This window comes from Phyllostomus hastatus, unplaced genomic scaffold (assembly GCF_019186645.2).
Source record: "Phyllostomus hastatus isolate PE091 unplaced genomic scaffold, TTU_PhHast_1.1 phas_contig_58, whole genome shotgun sequence".
Classification (NCBI taxonomy): Eukaryota; Metazoa; Chordata; class Mammalia; order Chiroptera; family Phyllostomidae; genus Phyllostomus; species Phyllostomus hastatus.
In genome coordinates, this window is record NW_025333916.1 from 30,723,548 (window position 1) to 30,750,230 (window position 26,683).

The following is a 26,683-nucleotide window of genomic DNA, read 5'->3' on the forward strand; positions in this document are numbered from 1 at the left end:
CCGTACAATCAGTCCACGGCCGTCCCTGGAATGTGCTTAAGGTGGGGCGAGGATCGACTCCCACTTAGTCTAGGGTGCGAGTGGGAGCACAGCTTCTCCAGCACCAGCGCTTCAAAGAAACACCTGCCCCGCCCCTACCCGGTGCGTTCCTGCGGCCCCGCCCTGCAGGCTCCCCTCACGCGCTGCAGCGCCGCCCAATCAGCGCCCGCTGTGCGCAGGCTCGGGATTCAAACTGCAGCTCGGTTGGGTAGCGGGGTTTAGCAGTGTTGGGGCCGCAGGCAGCCACGGTGTGCGGGACATGGATCACCGCATCGTGGGGCCCGGCCCATACCGGGCCACCAAGCTGGTAAGTGAGCATGAGGGGCCCTGGGTAATGCCTCCAGCTCCAGGATTCCCCGGCAGTCCTGCCGACTGCTCAGTGCTCAGCCTTCGTTTCTCCGGGGCTGGCGGGCCAGGGTTTGGAGGCGGGACGTGTTTGGGCCGGGGCTGGCGTTTTCGGATGGAGTTCAAAGAAAGGATGGCAGGGCCCGGAGCCCAGGCAGTCGGGGGAACACCTTCGTTCCCGAGGGCTTGGCCGTGTTTCTGGCAATCAAGGGCACCTCCCAATTTGAGGAGCCCGTAAGACCAGGTGACCCTCCCCACCCCTGCTCCTCTTTGTCTACGTAATCCCACGCCTACTTCCGGGAGAGGAAAAACCCTGTTCGTTACTTTAAGGCCACCCGCCCCCTCGCCGCAGTCAGGGAAGGGTGTGTCTCGGTCCTGAGTGTCTCTGTGGTGATCCTTGAGGTTCTTTCTAACGGTGCCCAGAACAGAGGTGGGTGGTTCTGGCCACATTTCCCGTCCCTGGCGTTTCTGTTTTTGTCATCACCGACAAAAATGAGGGTTTGGCCTGAGTGATTGGTCTGAGAGCCTTTGTAGACCCTGGTGGTCCGAGGTGCTGCCATTTCTCCTGGGAGAAGAGCTTGGTATTCAGAGTTCTGAGGGTACTTATTTGATTTCCTTGTGACCTGGAACAAGTAATTTTAGTGATGTCTGTTTCAAAGGATTAGCATAGTGGGATAACTAGTGCAATTTGGTATGGCCATGGCAGACATTTAGACAGCTTTCTGTGAGTGCATAGGGGTAATTTGGGAGGAAGGGACTTCCCTCCTTGATCTGTCAACCACTTCTGGTCACGCTTTAACTTGAGAATTAGTCTCCCTCAATAAACCCTAATGGATATCCAGGAAAAGATGGGAATTAAGTTCCAAACTCTCATTCAACTAGACTTATATATGGAAGAGATGAGGACAGTGGGACAATGGGAAATATCACTAGGGTTTCCTTTTCTTTCTAGAGCCAGTCACACCAGGGTTGGTGGGGTCAAGCCAGAGCTAAGAAAGCCAGCTTGTCGGAGAAATCAGGGTTGTGGCAAATGGCTCTTTTTTTTTTTTTTTTTTTGGCTCATAATCCACTTTGAGAATCTTATCTTCTCTTTCCAGAAAAGTGCACATGCCTCATAATCATGAAATTTTATATATGATTTCAGGGGACTTGGGGAGTCTGTGGCATTGTTTCATTTGGCCTTACCATTTACTCCCCCACAATTTTGTGGGTCAGCAATCTGGCCTGGGCTTTTGTCAGTGTTTCTTCTGTTGGTGCCACTCATGTGCCACAATCATCTATCTGGTGACTGGCCTAGGTCTAGGATGGCTGCTTGACTTGGTTCTGGCTGTTGGCAGGGCCAAGTGTGTTTACATAGAGTATAGTGGCTCCAACACAACTAAAAGAAAATTTCTGCTTGTAACTTCGTTGGTCAGAGCAAGTCAAACAGCTAATCCCAGATTGTAGGAATTCAGCTCCACTTCTTTTCCTTTTTTTAAATTAAAAAGTTCTTTTCAATTATAGTTGACATGCAATATCATATTAGTTTTGGGTGTACGGCATAGTGGTTGGACATTTGTGTAACATATGAGGTGATCTTCCCCCCCCCCACCCCCCGCCATAAGTCTAGCACCTACCTGACATCATACAGTTATTACAGTGTCACTGACTATATTCCCTGTTCAGCTCCACTTCTTTATGGACAGAATTGCGGTCACATCACAGAGGTCCCTGTGAACAGGATGGGAGGAGTGATTGCATTTATCTTTTTAAAAAATTATACTTATTTATTTTTAGAAAGAGGGGAAGGGAGGGAGAAAGAGAGGGAGAAAAACATCAATGTGTAAGAGAAGCATCCATAGATCAGATGCCTCTTGCATGCCCCCAGCAGCGGACCGGGCCCAGAACCCCATCATGTTCTGGGAATCTAATCAGTGACATTTTTTTGGTTTGCAGAACAGCAACACCTAATGCACTGAGCTGCACCAGTCTGGGCTGATTGCATTTGTCTTAGCAAAAATCTACCACAGACACCCCAGAATGATTCATTTAAAAAATTAACAAATACAAATGTAGGTTTTCCGTTGGGCTAGCTTCTAAGAGGTATGAATGGTGGTGGTAGGGAACAAATAGGGTGTTTTAAAAACAATGTTTTCATATCTGCTTCTGCTTTACCATCGTCTCTGCCATTTCAAACCATCTGGGCTCAGGGCTATAGGTAGTTCCAATGTTAGGGACGAACTAGAGATTGTGCTTTATCAGGGTCCTTCAAACACTTTGCTCTCCTTTGTGGAAGGAAAATAACATCCTCCCCTCATCCCAATCTATTCACATCATTTATGCAAGGGAAACAGAGGGCTCTCGGTATTGGCATAACTAGTTTTCATTCTTTCTGCTTTATACTAAAAAAAACAATACATCATAATTGGAACTGTTTTTTAAATCTCACTCACAGAAATGTATGAAGTACATTTTTTTATAGATGCAGAGTGCCTATGCATTAGCACTTGATTCTGAGCCACACTACAATATTATCAAAGGAATTGATTTAAAAAAAAAAGTACTCTCTCCAGAAGTCTTGGGTCCCCAAGAAGTGATTTGCAAGCCAAATTTAGCCAAAACTGATAAAGTTAAGTGGGAAGTTATATTATGTGAATAATTAATGAAAACACCTCAGTTTCACCTGAATTTCCTAGGTAGTCAATCCAGTTCTAAACTTTATTCTATTTGAGAAACTTGATCTTAAAGTAAGATTTTGAAAACACAGAAACAATAGCCACTTTTTAAAAAAAATATTTATTTATTTTTAGAAGAAGAGGGAATGGAAGGAGAAAGAGAGGGAGAGAAACATCAATGTATGGTTGCCTCTCGAGTGTCCCCCACCAGGGAGCTGGCCTGCAACTCAGGCATGTGTCCTGACTGGGAATTGAACTAGCGACCCTTTGCTTTGCAGTTTGGCACTCAATCCACTGAGCCACACCAGCCAGGCAATAGCCATTTTTTAAAGTGAGAATTCTTGCTTTGTCGGTGACCTCACTCTCATTACAGGTGCTTTCCCCCCCAGCTGTAAACTCTATAAATGTTTCCCTGGGCAAAATTCAGTTGTCCCTCAAGGCTTTTACCAGGTAAATTATAAAGCTTGTGATAGCTATCTCTTTACTTTCCTCCCACTTTCAGCTTACCATTTCCTCTTTCTCCCAACATTACCCTCAACCTAATCTCCAGGAAAACCTTTGGAAAATCTGTTGGCGTACAAAGAGCAGGCCTTTACTTGATCCTTTTATGGCTCACTCTGCTTTCTCAGACCACATACAGCTCCATTTTCTAAAGCACCCAAGTCTTATCTAAAAATAACTTTTTATGACTAGGTAAATTTTTATGCCAAAAGTCAGATGACAGACTTATAAGTCAATTCATGATGAATATGGAAGCTAATTAGCAACTTACTCATCATCAGGGAAATAGCTTTCATTTTTGTAACCCACATACATAAATGGTTAATTATTTTAAAAGAAATGAGAAAAAATTGCTTTTACTGAAAATTGCTTAAATCTACTGATCCTTTCTTTGAGTTTAGTTCTGAGTTATCTATATCATCTGATGCAATTGGTAAACTGTAAAAGACTTACAGACTGATCATCGAATCAGAGAGTTAGAATGTACTCCAAAGATTGTCTAGTCCAATGCCCTCATTTGACTGAGGCCTAAGGGTGAACTGACTTGATCAAGTTCATACTGCTGGTATGTGGCAAGTATAACCCAACCTAGAATTTTGTTGTCTGATTTCCTTGCCCAGGTGCTATATTATAATACTATAGCACCACTGTCATAATATTTTTGATGCTAAGAAGTAAGGGAGTGGAGTAAATATTCTGGAGGAAGAAACAGGAAGCGCATTTCAGCATTCAGGGTTGTATTTTTATAGTGTGGTGTATGATGTTAATTGAAGCTAAAACAGTTGTGCTGTATGATTCTTTTATCTCCTATACTGGGGGTTTGAAATAAATAAGTGAAACATAAATAGTTTTTTAAGCATAAAATAAATCTGTTTGTTCCCTTCGCTATAGAGATTATTTCCTTAGATGTAATGTACCGTGGAAGAATATCACATTCTCAAGCTCTATCGTGTTCTTTGTTGACACAGGATATTTTCTTCCTAAATGCAAGTGAGAATGGTTAATTAGTTTAAAGATAACTTAATTTTTTTTCTTTCTTGGCAGAATAGCCAAATAACTACTTATATTTGGAAATAAGTCGGTACAGAGACCATGGTCCTCGCTAGGTTTTGAAGTTATAGTTGAAACACTGGATTGAGTAAATATAAACTGTAACGATAAATACCATGAAAAATCACAATAAATAAATTCAAATTTCTTTTTGTAAACTTCCTATTTAAGAAGAGATATGAACCTTTGAAGAGGATATCTTATAACACTTTTAGTGTGAGATGAAAATCAGCTGTCAGGAGGACAGCTAAAAATCCAATCAGCATCCTAATAGATATTTTTTTTTCTCTGTGAGGACTGTATTCAATTGAAGGCTCATACACAAGAGTGAAAATGCAAGAATCCAAAAAATTTTTTAAAGACCATAGGTGCCTTGAAATAGACAAATATCTCAGTGGGATAGAAAAAGAGAGTTCCATATTCCATATCAAGAAAGGTAATGTCTGAGGTGACGATGTTTCAGTTCAGTGAGAAAAGGGTGGTAGAACTAGCTCTCCATCTGGAAGAAAATCTCCATCTGGAGGACAATTAGAGCTCTCCTACCTCCCACCATAAAAATTTCAGTTGAAGTTTCAAATATTAAAATAAAATCCCTCTATAATATTAAAAGAAAATTTTGATAAATATTTTTAACATCTCAGGATGAGGAAACTCTTAAGAGAGTAAACCCTGAAACCATAAAGAAAAAAATTTATATATTTTTCCTTAAAACAATGACATCGTAAGCAACAAAACCTTCCCAAAGCTAGAGACCACATAAACAAATGAATAAGCTAGGAGAAAACACTCTAACATACTTAAAGAAGGATTAGTAGTCAATATTTCTTCATTCAACATATATTTATTGAACATGCATACTGCATGTCAGATACTATCCTTGGTGGCTGGGATACTGAACTAAGTAAAATAGACTAACTTTCCTGATTTATATGCACTTAGATTTAAATTCTAGATTTAAAGAGTTCTTAAAGTTGATTAAAATTTAGAGAAACAACACAATAGAAAAAGGACAAGTCTCAGATGAAGAAATAAAAATGATTAAAGATGAAGGTAGGAATACCCAACCAAAACATAGAGATAGCATTTCTTGTGCATGCGCTGACAGTAGTGAGAAGAATGGGAACATCTAGGTGTGGGCGAGGACAAGGCAGTTGGCCCATACCGTTGTTGGTAGGAGTGTGAATTGCTGCAACTGATTTAAATATGGTGAAACACTATAGAAATCTGTTATACCAAAGGTAAATAAATGAGGGCATGGTACTTCAGGTTGTATAAACAAGAGCATACTTTTACAACAAACTGGAAATAGCTGCGTGTCCATCAGTTAGAAAGTGATCAAATGAATTATGAAACTCATTTATTTGTAAGAACGGGCCAGACCTACAGGTGTTGACTTAGAAAGATATCTTTGGTATGTTAAATGCAACAGCACATTGTAGGATAATATGTACAATTGATTGATTTTGTTTCTTTAAAAAGGAAGCAAACAGCAGCAATGATAAATAATACATACATACAAAAGGAAAAGTTCTATATATGTGTGTTTGATATGTACAGAGAATTGGAGAGAGACAAGGCAGACTCTTCATATACTTCTGCATTTAATTTGTTACTATATGCATCATTCTGTAATTAAAATAACAAGTAATAGAACTGCTAACCAGTCTGATTATATTAATAGACTTAATACATTTTAATATTGTATTCTAGTCCATTTTATAGACTTTTTAAGTCTATTTTATAGTCTATTTTAATAGACTTTAATACATTTTACATATTGAAATTTATATTTCAAAATACTGCATTCCATATAGCTATGTCTTTAATATGTTTATGTAATACATAAAGTACTATGCATTAAGTTTAGTTGATAATGATTATGATAATTCAATTAACATAAAATAAATGAAAATCTTTGTTAACCTCCTTCTTTCTCCACCTTCCAATGTACTTCAGCAGGACTAAAATGAAAGTGTCAGCAGAGGACTAAAAAAATTGTTAAAAATACATGGACATTGTTTAATGTAAATGCTCATAGGTACTTAGTATAATGAAATGATCACTTGGGGAGGAGACCATACAACAGGGTTCTAGGTTTTATTCTGGGACTAAGTACCTGAGTGACATGTGCCAATTTCTGAGTCTTCCTTGGGTTGTGATTTTGCCCTAAAGATTCTTTTTAGCTCTAGAACAGACTGAACCCCCTCCCCCGCAATATGTTTTAAGAGGTTATCCTGGAAATTATATATATTATCCTGATGTGTGAGGAATGCTTTGTTTTTTATAAAGAGCTTTCAGAGTGATCATTTCATTTGACTTCACAATAACCCAGTGTGGTAGGTTAGCAGCTAGAGTTATAAAAATGTTCATGGACTCCTCATGGGCTCTCTTTCTACTATTTATTACGTAGTTTCAGCCCAGTTGCCCTGCTTTCCTCTGTTTACATTCAGTCCCTTTTTCATCAGCTCAGTTGGTTTCCTCTGCAACCTCCCTTCTCTCTCTCTTCTGCATCCAACCCACCACCACAACCACCCAATTCGAATTTACCAACTTTCAGGTTGGTAATCTGAAATTGTGGATTGCTCTTTTTTTTTCTTTTTTAAATTTTATTTTAATTGTTGTTTGAGTACAGTTTTCTGTCCTTTACTCCCATCCCAGCTCACCCACCCATCCCTCCCCAACTCCCTCCCATTTCCACCCTCTGAATTGCTCATAAAGAGGGTTTTAATGAGTATTTGTATGCACATATGTGTGTGTGTGTTTTGTTTTAGCTTTTTATCAAGCATAATATGTACAGAAAAGTGCATAAAACATAAGTGTACAACTTAATGAATTTTCACAAAGTGAGCACCAACACCCAGACCCAGAAATACAGCATTATTGTACTCCAGAAGTCGGTCCCTCTGCTCCTTCCCATTCTCCATCTTCATAACGAGTTAACCACTATTATTATTTCTAATACCATAGATTAATTTTGCCTGCTTTTTAACTTTATGTAAATGGAATCATTAGTATTTACTTTTTATGTCTGTTCTTATATCAGTATTACATTTTATCTGTGTTATTCATCTATGTTATTGCATGTAGCAATAGTTTATTCATTTGCTTTGCTGTATAGCATTCTATTTCATGAATAAATCACAGTTTATTTAGCTATTCTTTTGTTGATGGACACTTACATTGTTTTTGCCTGTTAAGTGTATTGCTACTATGAACAGTGTGTTTTTTGGTGACTATATTCAGTAGTGGGCAAAAGTAGGTTTACAGTTGTTTGTATGGAAAATAATACAATAACTAATAAACAATAATAATACAAGAATAAACCCTACGTCTTGTGTACTCACAACTATAAACTTAGTTTTGCCTATGCCATATATGCATTTCTAATGCATATCTACTTAGCAATGCAATTGCTGTGTCGTAAGGTGTGCATATATTTAACTTTTATAGATACTGTCAGCCTGTTTTCCAAAATGATTGTACCGATTTATGTTTCCTCCAGCAATGTATGAGATTTCCAGTTACTCCATATTCTTACCTGCACTTAGTATTGCTTTTTTCATTTTAGCCATTCTGTAGGTTTGTAGTGGTATTGCATGGTGGATTTCTTTTGCATTTCATGGATAATCAATGGGATTGAACAGCATTGCATATTCTGTGGTAAATTCTGTGGTAAATTTGGAGATCCTTTTATGTGAAGTGCTTGTTTAAGTCTTTTTCCATTTCTCTGGTGGAGTTTCTGTCTTTTCTTTCTTGATTTGAATTTTTTTGTTTTGTTTTAGAAACTCTGGTTATATGTTATCCTACTCTATGGCTTGCCTTGTTTCTGTATGCGTTTTTAAGACATTGAAAAAAAACTTAAATCTGGACCAGTATAATTTAGAGCACTGCTTATAACAATGCCAAATGAAGTAAAAAGATTAATATGCATAAGGGCAAAAGGAGTATGCATTTTGCCAGGAAGAAGACATGATTGGGAGTCAGAGTGGAATTAAATGGCATGAAGTTGGAAGGTGGTTTTTAAAAAAGCAAGAAGTCAGTGATCAATTATGCATTTGCTTTATTGTGTACCTCGTGGGTGTCGTGCACCGTGCTGTGTGTCCAGGGTGCATGCTGTTGAGCTGCCACTTCTTTGGGAGCCTCCCAGGTGTGATCTGAAACTGGCCTCCATACATGGAGGGCAGGGAGAGTCCAAAGAAAAAGGCGGACCACTCAAGATTTGTCAGTGGCAGGTTAAATAAGCAAGGAAACTTACATATGAGGATTGTCTTGGGTGGCTGCAAGATAAATAGTTTTCTGCACCCACCTACCAAATCATAAAAGATTTATCGAGGCCCTAACTGGGTTTAGTCATGTACACAGTCTGTGTAGTCTCTTTACCACATTTCTATCTCAAGGCTGTGTCTTCGGAGCAGCTTCCAGGAGCAGGGATGACAAGTGGGAACATACATTCCATGCTCATGGGCAGGTGGGGGAGTCTCCAATAGCTCAGGTCCAGCTCATGGGTCCAAGTAGTGGTCACGTCTTCTTGATGACCTTCCCCAGTGTGTTTGCACAAACCCTGCCCACTTCAGCCCTGTAAGCACCTGGTGTCTACTCAAGAATTAGTACCATGGCTTAGAAAGCCATCAAAGATAGAAGAGAAATGGGACAATAGTTGCAGAGGTGACTGGGCAGCAGAGAGTGAGTGTATGAAGAGAAACCTGGAAGAAAAGGCCTGATCAGAAGGGAAAAACAAGGAACCATTGTTGAGCAAAATAAAAAGAATATACAGAAATAAAAATGTGCTAAGGTCAAAACTATAGTGGAAAGAAAAGAGCAAAATCATAAAATCTGATTTCAGTAGGAAGGGAGATCATAAAATTCACAGTTTGTGAAGTGTTGTACTAGAAAGAGAAAAGTGCAAGGAGCAGGAATGCCTATGAGAGTAAGACTGAGTTTCCAGGACTTTTAGGAGGGTGGAAGGGAAACCCAGGAACCTAAACGATGTTGGAGTGACTGTGTAGGAAGAACACCGTATGCAAACATTTCATTTATTGTAGGGATGGCTGATGAAGGCATGGATGCCTAGATTTATTTGTTTGTTTATTTAGTTTTCTATATCTTTTAAAAATATATTTTATTGACTATGCTATTACAGTTGTCCCAATTTTCCCCTTTTGTCCCCCTGTCCCACCTAGTACCCCCATTCCCTCCAGCAATCCCCTCACTTAGTTCATGCCCATGGGTTCTGCATATAAGTTCTTTGGCTTCACATTTCCTATACTATTTTTAACCTCCCCCTGTCTATTTTGTACCTACCAATTTATGCTTCTTATTCCCTGTACCTTTTTCTCCCTTTCTCCTTTCCCCCTCCCTGCTGATAACCCTCCATGTGATCTCCATTTCCATGATTCTGTTCCTGTTCTGGTTGCTTGCTTAGTTTGTTTTTTAGATTCAGTTGTTGATAGTTGTGAATTTGTTGTTGTTGCCTTTTTAATGTTAATTGTTTTGATCTTTTTCTTAAATAAGTCCCTTTAACATGTCATGTAATACTGGCTTGGTGATGGTGAACTCCTTTAGCTTTACTTTATCTGAGAAGCACTTTATCTGTCCTTCCATTGTAAATGATAGCTTTGCTGGATCTAGGTTGTAGGACCTTTCTTTTCATCACTTTGAATACTTTCTGCCAGTCCCTTCATGACTAAAAAGTTTCTGTTGAAAAAAATCAGCTAACAATCTTATGGGAACTCCTTTGTAGGTAATTCTCTGCTTTTCTTTTGCTGCTTTTAAGATTCTCTCCTAATCTTTAACCTTTGGCACTTTAATTACAATATGTCTTGATGTGGTCCTCTTTGTGTCCAACTTATTTGGGATTCTGTGCTTCCTGGACTTGAATGTCTATTTCCTTCACCAAACTGGGGAGGTTTTATTTCATTATTTTTTTCAAATAAGTTTTCAATTTCTTGCTCTTCCTCTTCTGCTTTTGGCATCCCTATGATTTGAATGTACATTTGGAGATGTCCCAGAGTCTCCTTATACTATCCTCATTTTTTTTGATTTGCGTTTTCTTCTTGCTGTCCTAGTTGAATGCTTTGTTTTCCTTATGTTCCAAATCATTGATTTGAATCCCAGCTTCCACCCCTCCACTGTTTGCTCCTTGTAGATTTTTCTTTAAGTTATTTCATGTGAACTTCAGATCTTCCTTTGGGTCTTTTTTATGCTGCTGCCACACTCAATGAGTCCTTTCAACATCCTGATCACCGGTGTTTTGAACTCTGGATCTGATAGGATGGTTATTTCTGTTTCATTTAGTTCTTTTTCTGGAGTTTTGTTCTTTCATTTGGGCCATACTTCTTTGTCTCTTTGTTTTGGCCACTTCCCTGTGTTTGTTTCTGTGTATTAGGTAGAGATGCTTTGACTCCCTATCTTAGTAGCATGGCCTGTTGTAGAAAAGGCACCTATAAATTGTGTGGGGCAGAGCCTCAGATAATTGCCAGGGTGGGGCAATCCGCTTCACTGCTTTGTGTTTCTATGTGGGGTGAAGGCTGGGAGAGGAAACAATGCTGCTGCCTGGCTTCTGAAGGGTGCCTGGCACTTGCCCTCTTTCCAGTCACTTCACTTACTGGTAGCAACTGGTGCCCTTCTAGCTGTTGCCCTGGTGCTGAATCCCAGAGGGGTCTGTGTCCATTCCAAGTCCATGTGGGCCCTTTAAGCAGAGTATCCCCAAAATCTGACAGTTTCTTTCACTGCCCCAACCCCCACTGGTTTTTACAGCCAGAAGTTACAGGGATTTCTCCTCCTGCCACTGGGACCCTGAGCTGTGTTGTCTGTCCTGGGACTAGGATGGCTCACTCCCAAGGTGTCCCTGCTGATTTTTATCCACTACAAGTGAATGTGGGACCGCGCCTTTCTGCATCACATTGTGGCTTCTGGGTCTCTCCTCCCATCTTTGTGTCTCTGCCTGTCCTGCACATCTGGATGAATGTGGCTTCTCTAAATCCTTGGTTGTGGGATCTCCATACAGCTTGATTTTTGCTGTTTTTTATTTTGTGGTCCCGTAGTAATTCTTTGTGTGGTTGCCTGAGAAGGTGGAGCTTGTTTACCTACGCTGCCATCTTGTAGATTTCTTTTTAAACAGGAACATATTCTGCAGAATTTTAAAACATATTTTGACATCAGGCATTATATCTCTCTTTTCCTCTCCCCATATAATGCATTTCATGGGATAAACAGTAAATAATTGCCAAGCAAGGCCAAGTCATATTAAACATAGGGCTCCAAGAAGTGAATTAAGCATATTGGGCTCAGTTTGCTATTATTTTTGATCACATGTTTCTCAGTGTAAAAATTCATTAAGTTCACATAATAGGACAACTTGGTGGCATTATCTCCAGTAAATTTTTACTGAAGGAATAAATTCATTTTTAAAAATTACTTTTTTTTTTAGAGTGTGAAGCTTGTAAGTACATAGTTTTCAAAGCTCTGTTACTAAGGCAGTCCTCTAAATGGAAAAATTGTATTTGTTATTTTAAATATTTTGGATTCACTAACCTTTAAAAAAATCAGTTGATTACTAAATGCCTTTCTCTTTTTCCTTCCAGTGGAATGAGACAGTTGAGCTTTTCCGCGCTAGGATGCCCTTACGGAAACACCGCTGTCGGTTCAAGAGTTACGAACACTGCTTCACAGCGGCCGAAGCGGTGGATTCGCTGCATGAGCTGCTGAGGTGCAATCAAAACTTCGGCCCTGAAGTGACCCGTAAACAAACGGTGCAGCTGCTAAAAAAATTCCTGAAGAACCATGTTATTGAAGACGTCAAGGGAAAATGGGGTCAGGAAAACTTTGAAGACAATGGTCACCTGTACAGGTAAGGCCAACTTGTAAACTCCGAAGGGGAGGAGTATGGAGAGGCAGGGTGCATCTGGTCTGCGTCTGTTGAAACTTCTTATGTGAAAAAAAGTTTACCTTGCCCTTTGGAGGGTTGCTTCTCCTGTGAATCTGTTGTTATAATGAAACCAATTGCAATATTTCTCGACTCCATAGAGCACCCCATAGCAGTCTTGTTGCACTTTTCAGTAAGGAAATCTTTTCATGCCTTTTGCACGCCTGAGAGGATGGCTACATAGCCTAGTACTTGGTCTAGGGAATCTGGAAAGGGTTAAACAATAGGTCTGGGTTGGTCTTTGAGAGCAATGAGAGGGTGTGTGTTCAAGGGCACTAGTGGCAGAGGGGGTCTGGTCTTTAGGCAGAACTCAGGGCTCGTGTGAAGAATTGTACTAGAATTCCCTGATGTCTCAGATTAACTCTGGCAATGCATGCATGCTTTTCCTCCAATATTGTTGCTCATATTTCAGTGCTTTTTTAATGTTTGGACACCACCAGATAATTGGGCGGAAATGGATGTCTCTCTGCTTGTACTTCCATGCCCACTGCTTTCTGGGCTGGTATTGCTGGAGGTGGAAGGGACCTGCCTAAGATTCAGGGAGTGGGAGAGGACTAAAGAGAAATGAAGTCTCGTGAGTCCAGAAAAGAGGATTTGTTGTGTTATCTACAGAGAGGCCTGCTAAGGTGCTAAGAAACTGAGAGGGATTTTTTTTTTTAATGGAGTCCATATTTTTAAAAATATGGACTCAGTATTTGCTTTCTTTTACTCCAGAAAAATAAGGAATTGACTCTTCATCTATATTCAAATCTAGTCTGCCTCTAGCTATGACACAGCTAGATGCCTCTAGCTACCACAACATGTGGACTGCCTCTTTCCTTGTAATTTAATGAGGGCAGTTTGGGAGGGACTGAGACACCTGGGTTTGAGTAGAGAAAACCTAACTCTTTCCCACCTGAACCATTTCTTTGGCTTCTTTGAGACTAGCTGCTGAGAAAGGTTGCAGAGAAGGAGAGAGTGCCAAGCCCAAATCAGACATTGCTGCGTGTTTAAGAATCTAATTTCTTCATAGAGTTTCATCAGCAATCTTCAGCTTCTAGATATCAATTAGTTTTTGTCCATTTGGCAGTTATTTCTGGCTTGCTGATCCAACTTTTAATTAGGATCATGTGTGATTTTAGTCTATGCAGAGACCATAGTGCTTACTAGCATCAGGCAGCAGAAACTCTAGCCCTGGCTCCACATGCCATACTTCACTGGGGATTCTTCAGTGATTATTTCTTCGAACACTAATTGCTTGTACCTCATCAAGATTTAGCCAGCACACTGCTGAAAGATTCTCTGGTTGAGCAGCTTCAATCTGTTTTATTGTGACTTCAAATTGGGTACCTGTCTTTGAGTCCCATGAAGCTTTAAGAGCCATCGGATCTGGAAAATAGGGTCATGCTCTAGGAGCCAACCGCCCAGCACCGGCTGAGAACATGTTCACTTCAATATAAAGACTTCCTCATGTTTCCCCTTTAAAAAAACAGAGTGTACACATTCAATTTTTCCATGAAATAATGACCCCCCCCAGCCCCCAGTTTCTCTTACAGAATACTTGTGAGTCATAAAGGGAACAGTATTTTCCCTTTATAAATCTCACACTTGACACAAAAAATTCAAAGTGAGTCATACATTTAAATGTAAAACTACAAAAATTTAATTAAAAAGGAGAAGAATCTTTATGCCCTGGGGTTAGGTAAAGAGTTCTTAAACGTGATACCAAAAATGTGATTTATAAAAAAAAAAAGACATGATAAACTGGACTTTATCAAAATTAAAGACTTTTCCTCTGTAAGATAGCGGATGAGTGGACTAATGTGGGGATGAGAGGGCAAGCCACAGACGGGGGTCTGCAAACCACAGGAATGGCAGTGGGCTGGTATCAAGAATATATAAAGAACTTTCAAAACCTAACAGTAAGAAAACAAAGAACCTAATTAAAAACTGAGCAGAACACTGGTACAGACACTTCACCAAAGATAACCAGATAGCAAATAAGCTGTTGGGAAAATGTTTCATATAGTTAGCATTAGGGAAATGCAAATTAAAATCATGACAAGATACGACTACATATCTATTGGAATGGCTAAAATAAAAACACTGACAATATTAAGAGCTGGTGAGGAGGCAGAGCAGCTGGAAATCTAATTTATTGCTGATGGGAAGCCTAGATTGGTAGTTACTTTTGAAAACAGTTTGGCAGGATTTTTTAAAAGTTAAATGTACATGTATGCTATGAGTAAGCATTTTTGCTCCTGGGCATTTACCCTAAGAAAATGAAAACTTAATGTTTACATAAACACTTGTATGTTAATATTTATAGCAGCTGTGTTACTAATTGCCAATAGCCAAAAACAGCCCAAATGTTCTTCAGTGGGTGGGTGGGTGAACATCGTATATCTATATAATGGAATGCTTCATAGTGTGTGTTGGGGGGTGGTGCAGATTGCAATGGGAGGGTGTGATAAAGTCAGAGCAGGAGGGAGTTTTTGTTGGGGCATATGGGAACTGTACTGCTTGCTGATTGTGGTGGTTATACTTGTGTGCAAAAATTGATAGAAATATAGACCAAAAGAAAATATACACCGAAAGAAAGAGAGAGAGAGAGAAAGAAAGAAAGAAAGAAAAGAAAGAAAGAAAGAAAAGAAAAGAAAATCAGTTTTACTATCTGCTAATAACATTTTTTTAAGTGTTGGAGATTTAGAAAGTCTCTATTTGTACCTCTAGTGAAAGAAATCTGAATTTACATTGGTTTAGATATGTGGCCCTTTAGTAATTTTCCGTGGCCTGTGGAAAGTCCTTCATCACTACCCTGTGGATCTTTCAAAGGGAACTGTTTTAGGAACCTCACCTTCAAGTTGATGTACTGCTGGTTCCCTCTAGTGGACATCCTTTGTTTTAATAGTCAAGCTGAGCATGTGTGCCTGTGATTTTGTTTTTCTTTTGTTTTTATTTCAAGTCTTAGGTTCTTGGCCTATAATGGGTAAGTTCCTTAGCCTTCTGAGGCATCACTTTTTTCATCTATAAAATGACAGGGGTTGCCCAGGCTGGTGGTTCATTTGGTTGGAGCGAGGTTCCACATACCAAAAGGTTGCAGGTTCGATTCCAGTCATGGTACATACCTAGGTCGCAGGTTTGATCCCTGGTTGGAGTGCATAGGGAGACAACCGATAGATGTTTTTTCTCCCTTCCTCCCTCTGTAAAATCAATAAACATATCCTCAGGTTAGGATTGAAAAAAAAAGATAAAAGAATGGGAAGAGTGAACTAGATTTTTAAAGACTTTCTAAAATTCCAAACTTTTATGGTTCCATATATCAGGAACATAACCACATGTCCAAAGCAATGAAGAAGATAAAAAAGAAATGTAACAGGCTTCTTTTCCTCCTTAACTTTACAATCTCTTGTGGTAGAGTACACATGTGTGAAAAAGAGAAGTAGCAGGACCAAGGCAGCATTTCACTAGTTAACCCACACGAACCTGTAACGAACAATAAATTGGCTATTTTGTTTTACCTGTATACTGTTTTGGTCATTAAAATTTTGTCTATCTGATTTTCATTTTTCATTTTATGTATTTTGTGAAGGTAATACTTTCCATGTGGTTCACAATTTACAAAGTACAAAACAGTATCTACAATACAAAGTCTCACCTGGCCTGTGTGGCTCATTTGGTTGGAATGTCATCCTGTAAACGGAAGAGTGGTGGGTTTGATTCCTAGTGAGAGCACACACCTAGGTTGTTGGTTCAGTCCCTGGTCGGCGCGTGTTTGAGAGGCATCTGATTGATGTTTCTTGCATTGAGGTTTCTCTCCCTCTCTCCTTCCCTTCCCCTCTCTCTAAAGCCAGGTCCTTGGGTGAGGATAAAAAAAGAAAAATAGAAGTCTCCCTTCCAGCTCTTTTTTCCAGCCACCCAGTTCCCTTCTACAGAGGTACCTAATGCTATTCATTTCTAACGCAGTGTCTTAAAAAATTACGAACCTGAAAGTCTTTCGATGGGGCAAGCTCATTCTGGTTGCCACACTTCCACTGTTTCCCTACACGATACCAGACTGTACCATGACTGTGTTGTCTGTCTGGCCAGTGCAGGATTGTGTCTGACCTTCTTGGTGAAGACTGGAGTGTTTTAAGACCTCGTGGAGGGGAGAGGGAGGACTTCAACCTGAGTCCTGAGGATAGGGTGGGATCCAAATAATAAGGGATGGGAAGGGAGATGTTTCAGGTGACAAGAGTGGTAAGACCAAGGCTCTCAGAGATGCATGTCAGCTTCACTGGGAGAAGGAGGAGGAGACCGGCCTGGCTGCGGAGGAAGTTTTAGGTCAGCACGTCATATGGATACATTTGATGGAGATTCTTAAATATGTGGCTGTGGAGTAGACTTTCATTTCACAAAGACAAGACAGTTGAGGTGTTTTGATTAGGAGTGAAGTCTGTGTTCTAGGATACAGTTAATTGAACAGTGGTAATGGGGTAGACATTTGACTTCTTTTTTTTTTTTATTGCTGAGCATTCTAAACTTTCCTGTTTTATGGGATTCCTGTTTGTATGAACTGTGGTGGGAGGCAGAGCCCTGTTCCCACCAGTGGAAGCCTCGATAAGCAAGATTCTCCCTCTTCCTGCCCCAAGCAGTTCAGGCACAGGCACGTGTCCTGCTCTTGCAGGTAGTATGTTCCCACCTAGAACTCTGAATCTTGAGTGAGGGATGCAGAGAGGAGGGGACAGCTTAGAATTCCTTGAGGTAGCAGCGGCGGCCTGCAGGAGCAAGGACAGGAGTGCGGAGAAGCAGAGGCGTCCAGAGGCCACGGTGTCCCCCAGTGGCTTTCACACTAGACTGCCACTTGCAGTTCCCGGTGTGTGTGCTGCTGTGGCCTCCCTTTCCCCCTTGTCCTGGCTTTTTTCCCCCTCTTTCTAATCTTGGTTCTCAAGCTTTCCTATTGATTTGGTGACTTATTTGGATGTTTCAAGTTTCTTTCTGGTTAAATTAGCCAGCATTGGTTTCTGCTCCCCAGCACTCAGACTGCTATAACAAGCAATGCCTGTAGAGGGAGGAAAACTGGGGTACCTTATGAGGCCCGGGAAATAGTGCCAGGATTTTTGTGCATATGTGGACTGTCCAAAAGCTAAGCAGCAGAGCAGACTGGGCTGTAGCAAGCAGCAGTAGGGGATGCATTCCAGCTGAGGATCCTGGTGGTCCTGAGGCAAGGAGCACAGTCCACTGGGAGTAAGCAGGTGGCTGTTACACTTGGGTCTGGGCCAAAAGTTCTATGTTGGACTGTCAAGTCCAGCCAGTTCTGAGGTTACATTACCACTGCCATCTTTGGATGCGAATGATGCCAGTGCATGTAGGTGTGTTAAATAACGCATTGACATAGACTGTCCTTGTTACTCAGCGAAAGTGGTATTCTGCTGCCCACCGTTGAACACAGGCATATTCCAAAGACAAAGGTTGGTGAGGAAGGAAGGAGGTCTTTATTAGAATGTTGTTCTATTTGCGGGGATAGGAGACGCCAGGGGCTGGGGGCAGCGGGTCACGCGGGGCTCTGTTTGTGGATCCCAGAGGAAGAGAAGGGGTGAGTCTGTGCCCTCCCCCATTTTAACCCCCCCCGCCCTGTGTAAGCTTCTGTGTGCTCTGAAAGGGTCCAGGTCCCCAGTCAACCCTGTTCTTCTCCTGGGCTAGACTGGCAGGTCAGCACCCCGCTCTGCTGCCCTGTTCCAGAAGGGAGTAGGAGGGCTTCCCCTTCTGTCAGTCACCCTCACTAGCCTCAGGCAAGGCAGGGCCCCCTCCTGGCACATCTCTGCAGGGAAGTCTGTCCTCATGCACATGCCGGCAGGGGGGCTTCACCCCGGCTTCCTCAGGCGTTTCCTGTGACCCCTCTCTCACTCCAGGGTCTGGCCAGATCTACCTGTGTCATCCTCACTAAGAAACAGCAGTTCCTGGTTACTGATGACCATCCGTTTTGTAATATTTTGAAAGGCTTTTGATTATTAATTTGTAAAAATTTCAAACCCATGGCTTATCTTTCTATCCTGGCCCTTCAGTTGTGGTCTTATTTCGTGCATTTCATGTCCCCTGTCAGGTTTCTCTGTCCCTCCCCTTTATATTTATTTGTTAGAGCCTCTTGCTCTTTGCCAACTTGCCCTTGGAAATCCTTTTCTTTAATCCTTGCCTAGGTTTCTATCCTGTGAATTCATGATACCTGGTTGTTATCATTAATAGGGAGTGGAGTAGTAGAAGCCAGGAAAAGCAAAGGAGCGTGGCTCACTGAATGCCCCCATTTTAAATGAAGAGAAGGTGGGTCGAACAGGAGTGCTTCTCAAATACTGTTAATCGAGAAACAAAATAATAAAGATCATATAGGTATCGCTCTTTTTTTTTTTTTTTTTAATCCCAAACCATAACTTTCCGAGGGGAATGGGAACTTGCCTTGAGATGCAGGCTACATATAAAACCAGATTTATAAAAGTCCTTGAAAGGTGAGGGTATACCACTCTCTGGATTGGAGGAGTTGATACGTTTGCAAAGCACAAGTGGGAAAGGTCAGAAAATGTTTTATGTGAGTAGCAGAAAGCATCTATTTAAGCATTTATATGCAACTGATGTCCAGCTAGCATTTTGCCAGTTGCATGGCTAATAGTTACGTTCTGGCCTTTTCTTAGTGCTCTTTGGTGTTTCGGGGTCAGTGTTAGCTAGATGTGCTGCTTCTCCCTGTCCTCCTTCCCTCCTGCCTCCTTTTCCTTTCTGAAGCATTATGGGGTGCCTACTCGTGCCAGCCACACCGCTAAACACTTTAGATGCATGACCCTATCTTCAGAGTTAAAGTTTAGAGAGGCAGACAGATACATTAGAATTCACTCTCACAGATGCCATCATGAGGATGTGAATTCACTGCTGTTGGAAGACTGGGGAATCAGCTCTGCTTGAGTAAGTCAGAGAATATTTTGCTTCCGTGGTGACACTTGGGTGAAGAATGGATGCATCAGCAGGTTCCTGCCAGGCAAGGAAGGGAGAGGGGTCAGTCAGGGTAAGGGAACTTGCTTATAAAGGCTGTCCTCCTGGGACCATGAGCGAGGTTAAGTGATCATGAGCAAGGTTAAATATGTCAGAACGTGTTGCCTGTCGGTATGCAGGGCGTGGTGGAAGATAAGGTTGTGGAAGGATTTGCTTTTCTCTGTGTCCTTCTCACCTAGCCCAGTACCTCATTTACTGAGAAAGAAGTTCAAAGGTTAGTAAGTGGAGAGTTTCATTTTTACAGGGCAAGAGTTTAGCAATAATCACCCCACCTGTGTCCCCGAGTTAAAGTGGTTCAGTCATTTGGCACATCAGATGAGCGGTGGTTAAGTACGACACAAGCTCAGGAATGCAAGGGCCGTAATAAGCACAGGTTTGGAGTGAGGAGGGCAGGCCTGGGTTTGAATCCCAGCTCCGAGTTACTGTTACCCATGTGGTCTTAGGCAAATTGCTTCCACTCTGAACCTCCATGTCCTCATCTACAAAGTAAGTATGGTCACATTTCTGTTTTGAGGGTATCTTTGGTCCCGCTAGCCCAGGGCTCGGCACACTTGTTCTGTAAAGGGCCAGTTTGTGGGTCAGACAACCTCAGTCGCAACTGCTTGACTGCTGAGCACATATAAAGGGTTGGGCATGACTGTATTCTAGGATAACTTTACTATGAAGGGAAGTGGTGGGAATTGGCCTGCTGGCCACGCTTGCTTACTCCTGCACTAGACTAAGTTTCTTGAGGGCAAGAACTGGTATTAATTCTTGTATCTCTGTTATCCAGTGGTGTCAGATAAGTGGTAGGCGCTTACATTGTTTGAAGTGATGTGAAGCCATCATACACAGATGAGTGCAAATTACTAGAATATTCTGTTAGTTCAGGCCCTCTGAGAAGAGAAGGAGATGCCAAGATGGACCTAGATAATGGACATGATTTAATGCCAGGGTTCTGGGGCCCCTGAAACCCTGAGGTTCCTGGAAAGGATAAAGGGAAAAGGAAGAGGAATTGGGGTGAGCCTTCATATTATGATGCAGGTCTGACTTCTGTGCAATAGAGAGAGAAAGAATCGGATAGGAAGGGGCTCAGCCCACAGGGTGCAGTTCTGAGGAAGTCTTGGCCAGGCTGATGGGGAGTCCTTGGGTAGAGGTCGCCTGCTGGAAGAGTTCTGTGTCTTCTGTTAGGATTGGCTTGGCCTCAGAACCCCCACTGTGCTCATGCATGTGCTGGAAGCTTCCTGGGAGAAGCATGAAAGGTACAGCAGCTAGAGACTGGCGTCTGTTGGGTTCTTGAAGGGAGACGTGGGCTTTGCACCTCCATGGCTGTCACAGTCCCTTTCTTGTGCTGCCAGGATCTGCTTCTCCACACACGTTCGTGGGGCTTTATTCCTGCTGTCACATCTAGGAGAAGGGATTACTAGGAAGAATACAGTCCCTTTTGCGGGTCTCACGGCTGCAGCTGATGTTCATCCTTTCCCTTTCCACTGTAAATTTCCTCACCCCCACCTGTCACCCTGTCAGGCTTTGGCTGGCTTACCTGGTAGTGTGACCCAGAAGTTAATTTCTGAGACTTGGAAGTCTCGGTAACCATGCACTTACTTACCAGGCTGGTGCTTCTGCACATGTCCGGTCACAGTTACAGTGGGACAAGGAAGTACCGAGAGCTGCCACAGATATCCCTGCCTCAATGGGGTCAGAGCAGCCGACCCTCCTCCTGCTGGTTGGGATTGGCTACTGCTGCTGAGTTAGTGGTTGTTCTTCTTGTCTGCTGCTCCCTGCCACAAGGAGTCCAAAGTACCCTGCTGTGTTTCCTGGCAAGAGTCCTCACTCTTTAGGCTCTTTAGGGGATGGGGGCTCTAGTTGTGGGAATGGGTCACTGTGGCGAGGGGTGAGTAAGGCAATTTCCGCTTCCTCCCCATTGTTACTGGCCATGTTTCATATGTATATGAGACATAGCACCACACAGGGTCCTATATGTCCAGCTTGTCTCCGGTACAACACTGTCTTGATTTAGTAGGTTTATATTAAATCTTGAAACCTGTTAGTGAGTCTTCTAACTTTGTTCTCTTTTAAAATTGTTTTGGCTATTCCAGTGCTTTGGCCTTTTCATATACATTTAGAATCAACTTGTTCTGTTGAGATTTTGAGTAAAATTGTATGGAATCTGTATATCAGTTTGCAGAGATCTGGCGAATTAACAAAACTAAGTCTTCCAAATCATGAATATGGTACATCTTTGAACTTATGTAGGTTTTTTAAATCTCTCAGCAGTGTTTTGTAGCTTTAAGTACCAGACTCTGCAACAGAAGAAAATGTATAAACTACCTAGGACTTCTAAAAAATGTACACGATTTGCATTTACAGGAAGAACTAGCACCACTTAATTTACAATAGCACCAAAACCCATGAACTACTTAGATCTAAATCTAACAAAACTTCTGCAGAATCTATTTTCTAAATAGTTACTGTCAATCTACAGTAGGAGTGGCTTTCAGATTGGATCACATCTTTCCCCTCCTTAAAAGTACTCATTTGATCCTTTACTCATAATGGAATCTTTATTCACATGGAATAAAGAATGGTTTCTGGGCTGGAAGTTCAAAGGCTTCCTTAGTTTGACAGCTAGTTATTTTTCTTATCTCTCATTCTTCTTCCCTCCAGCACTGAAATGTTCCTGACAGACCTTCAAGCAATATTGTGAAATGTGATGTGGGTTTCTGGGACGTGGACGTGACCTCAGGGAGGTCAGCTCCTACGATAACCACTACCCAGCTGGCTTTTCTGTACAAATGCGATAGATTACTTCCGAAGGCAAAGAGGCAGGCTCAGGCTGGCAAAAGGGGTGCCCCGCCTGCGGCCTGCAGGCTGCATGCAGCCCGGGATGGCTGTGAATGTGGTCCAAAACAAAGTTGTCAATTTACTTAAAACATTATGAAATTTTTTGTGATTATGTCACAATGTATGTAATGTGTGACCCAAGCCAAGTCTTCTTCCAGTGGGATCCAGAGACACCAAGAGGTTGGACACCCCTGCTAGATGCTGCAAACTTCTGCTGATGCCAAAGAAATGATTTCAGTATATATTATGGGAAGGAGTTTGTCATTGTGTCCTCTGTCATTTATGAGTCAAATTTATTAAAATTGTAAACTGTGTTTTCCTTATGGTTTAGATGCCCTAGACTATTTTGATTGATTAAATAATGAATTCAAATTTGTTTCAAGTAAATTAATCAAAGAATAGTAGTTCTACTGTAGATTATTTTCTACTTTTTTTGTGTGTGCAACCAATATTGGCAGTTGAGGGGGCAGTAGGAAGCCTGGGTTGTTTTGTTGGATGACCAGCTGTGGTTAGTACCTTCTCCGGCCTCACTGTAGAAATGTGGAGTTTGTACTACATGTTTGTATCATTTCCAAGGGACTTTTGGTTCTGGAATCCATAGCATAATGTAGGGATTAAATTTGTCATTACAAAGCAAAACCAAATGTAGCCCACTAGAGGGAGCTCTGTTCTTTTTAATGTTTTCAATTTTATTGAAAAATAGATCTTTCATAGGACAATGTATAAATGGTAGTTGAACAACCTATGTAGGAAGGATAATATGAACATCTGTTGACCCACTCTTTGCATCATTTCCTTAGAGGTCATTAATTAATATTTTGATTTCTGTCTTAATCATAGCCTTGCTTCTCTTTATTGTTTTAACACTTACTCTTGGCTCCTTAAACAATGTATTATTTGTTTCTGAAATATTTTTTTCTTTCAAATTTTTTATAAAGGATACCAAAGAGTCTTTATTCTCCTCTCACTTGTTCTTTTATTTCTTACGATTTTTGAGATTCATCAAGTTGGTTGGTATATTTAATTATAGTTTGTGGGATTTTCTCATCTGTATTCTATTGTGTTACATCAATATACCACAATCTGTCCTCCTGTTAGTGGTGATTTGGGTTGCCTTCTGTATTTTACTGTTATGCCCCCATGAACATTTGTGGGTATGTTTCCTTTTGCACATGTGGAAGTTTCTCTAGGATACCTAGAGCTACCTCGAAGTGGAATGAGTTTAGAGGATGTATACATGTTCAGCCTTACGAGCTAGTGGCATCTGCCTTCCATCGTGGGTATGCTAATTTTTATTGTAGTAGTAGAAAATGTTTGAGATTGACTGGCTTAACTTTTTGCCAGTCTGTTAAGCGTGAAATGCTGTCTCCTTGTGATATTATTTTGATGACTTAATGTGTTATATTTTGCTCATTTTTTTTTTTTGTCAAAAATTTAGAAAAAGCTCATTTAGCAGTTTGCCCCTTACCCATGCACCATCAGTTGGGCTAGAGAATTCACTTCCGAGACGGCGTGAATTCACTTCTTTCCCTGCTCACAAACACGGGGTTGCTGGCGTCTGACACACAGAATCCGTCTTCTGTAAGCCAGGCTCCACTTGCTGGCTTTAGCATTTAATTTCATTTGTATTTTGGAATTATTTGGAAGTAATTGCCTTGGTAACTTAAATACCAAAAATGTAAGCTATCTTTCAGTTTATTTATCTTTAACTTGATAATGATTTGCAGACCTCACTTTTTTTCTTACTGACTCAAAACTGACCTTTCAAATAAAGTGCAGTTATTGGATGTTCTTTTCAGAGAAGATGAAACTTAGCTTCTCTCCATCAGTCATCTTTTTTCAAGTCTATGGCGACTGCTCTTGAAATGTTTCTCCATGGTAATGTTTATTTGTGATTCTCCTAATTCACCTTGATGAAACTTTTATTTGTAAACTACAGGTATTTAAAAATTTTTTACTTCTGCATTTGCCTTAGGAATAAGATCTTTATAATTAATTTGAGTTATTTTTTTCTGTGGTTATCATAGACAAAATTGTAAGCCTTTGTTTTGGCCTAACTAAATAAAAAGTCAAAATAAAAAGCTAATTGTCAACATTAAGAACTAGAGTTCTTGTGTTGCTTTATTATCAATGCAGTGCAATGTAGTATTTGTTGTTTTCTAACAAGCTAACCTAAAAAGGTCCTCCAAGGAAAATACATATTAATTACCTTTCTGTTGTTCTTTATCAGGTGTGGTCTAGACCAGTTTAAAGAGAGCTAGATTGTGTTTAGGCTTGTATGTGTTAGTTCAGGAGTGATGCTGTCGATACCTAGGAATGTTAGGAACCGAGGGTTATTGAAAGGCAGAATAAGGACATTAGACAGCTTTTTACTTCCTTTGAGATGGATTTCTAGAGAGAAGCTTCAATCTCAGTGTTAAGTGTTGGGTATTTCAGGAAAGGAGGATTAATCTTTACTAGAAGTAGTTACAAAAATGACTATTAGGCCAAATGACTTTGTTCTAATATATACTTCCTTAGCAGGTATTACTGAAGATTTATCTATCAATAGTTTGTATTTGCATACTTATCTACACATTTCAGCAGCAGTTATGAGGCAGTTATGAGGATTTTGAGCTAAGTGAAAGAAATGGCTTACCCACACATCTCATTAAGAACATATTTAATCATGAAATTCAAATGATACCAGGACAACTTTTATTTATTTTAAAATGTGTTAAGCTAGGTGTCACACATGTCTCTGTCCTCCTGCAGCAGGCAGTCAGTCCCTCCTGCTGTCCCATTGACAGGGGACAGCCCAGGGCCTGGGCTCCTGCACCCCCCAGAGGGATTCAGGGATCCCCAGGGCCCAGGAGGAGGAGGAGGAGGAGGCAGCATCCTTGAGGTGAGGAGGAGGGGCCCATCCAGGGGGCCCTACCAGATGTCAGGAGCCTCGGCCCTCAGTGGGTTCCAATGGACTTGTGATCACCAAGGGGGCCACTGTGCCTCTTCCCAGTCCCTTCCCTAACCCTACCTCTGTCCCACCACCTACCACTATGGCTCTGAAGAGAATTCACAAGGAATTTCATGATGACCTAGCACAGTGTTATGCAAGTTCTGCTGGAGATAGGTTCCTTCCGCAGGGTGCAATAATGGGGACAAAGGACAGTCCTTGTCAGGGTGGAGTATTTTTCTTGTCAATTCATTTCCCAACAGATTACCCCTTCAAACTACTGAAGCCTGCATTTACAACAAGAATGTATCATTCAAATATTAATAGTAACAGCATCATTTGTCTGGATTTTCTGTGGTCACAGTGGTCTTCTGCACTAACTTTCTGAAGGACTCTTGTCCATCTGTTCTCTGTTGTTCGATCCTAATCCAGATCATCCCTTGGTGCATAAGAGTGCCCGGGCCTACAAAATTGGTAGAGACAAATACAACAGAACAACTCAGGGATAGACTCAGAAGTATGCAATGTAATGAAAGAAATTATTGGATAGCCTCTACAAATAAAGATAGGGGAATTTGGAAAGAGGAAAGTCTTTTGATTTCCATTTGACTGCTTTCTATGAGCTCCTGCCTCATATTCCCCTGTGCTCTTGTTTACCTGATACAGCCCTGCTGCCTATTGTACAGGCTTGTTACAACAAACTAGAAACACTGTGCTTCTGGACCAGCATTGCCCCCTAGCGGCGAGGTGTGTGGGTGACAAGCCAGTTTTCCAGGTTTAACCCAGGTTTGGGACTGAAAGCTTTCCTGTTACCTTAAATTTGGATAATGGCAAGGTGAGGGGTGGTGGGTATGGTGTGTGCTTGGATGGGCGGAAACAGCTCCACTGACCTGTAGGACATGGTTTATTTAAAAATATATTTTACTGATTGTGCTATTACAGTCGTCCCATTACTCGCCCCCTTTCATTCTCCTCCACCCTGCACACCCTCTCCCACCTACATTCTCCACCTTTAGTTCATGTCCACGTGTCATAAGTTCTTTGGCTTCTACATTTCCCATAGTATCCTTGCTCTCCCCCTGTCTATTTTCTACCTACCATCAATGCTACTTATTCTCCATACCTTTTCCCCCTCTCTCCTCCTCCCACTCCCCTGTTGCTAACCCTCCATGTGTTCTCCATTTCTGTGGGTCTGTTCCTGTTCTAGTTGTTTGCTTAGTTTCTTTTTGTTTTGTTTTAGGTGTGGTTGTTAATAATTGTGAGTTTGCTGTCACTTCACTATCCATGTTTTTTATCTTCTTTTCCTTAGATAAGTCCCTTTAACATTTCATAAAATAAGGGCTTGATCATGATGAACTCCTTGAACTTGACCTTATCTGAAAAGCAGTTTATCTGCCCTTCCATTCTAAATGAAAGCTTTGC

General features: G+C 41.2%; 1 protein-coding gene and 1 pseudogene across 1 annotated transcript in view; both read left to right on the forward strand.

The window, feature by feature from the left end:
• Positions 1 to 227: 227 nt before the first annotated feature.
• Positions 228 to 26,683, forward strand: part of DEPDC1B (DEP domain containing 1B) — a 67,518-nt gene continuing 41,062 nt past the window's right edge. The window contains exons 1-2 of the mRNA XM_045847947.1: positions 228 to 346; positions 12,173 to 12,438. Coding sequence (XP_045703903.1) covers positions 299 to 346; positions 12,173 to 12,438 — 314 coding nt within the window. The 5' untranslated portion in view covers positions 228 to 298. The remainder of the gene's footprint in view (positions 347 to 12,172; positions 12,439 to 26,683) is intronic.
• On the forward strand, positions 25,365 to 25,791 carry LOC123824663 (annotated as a pseudogene).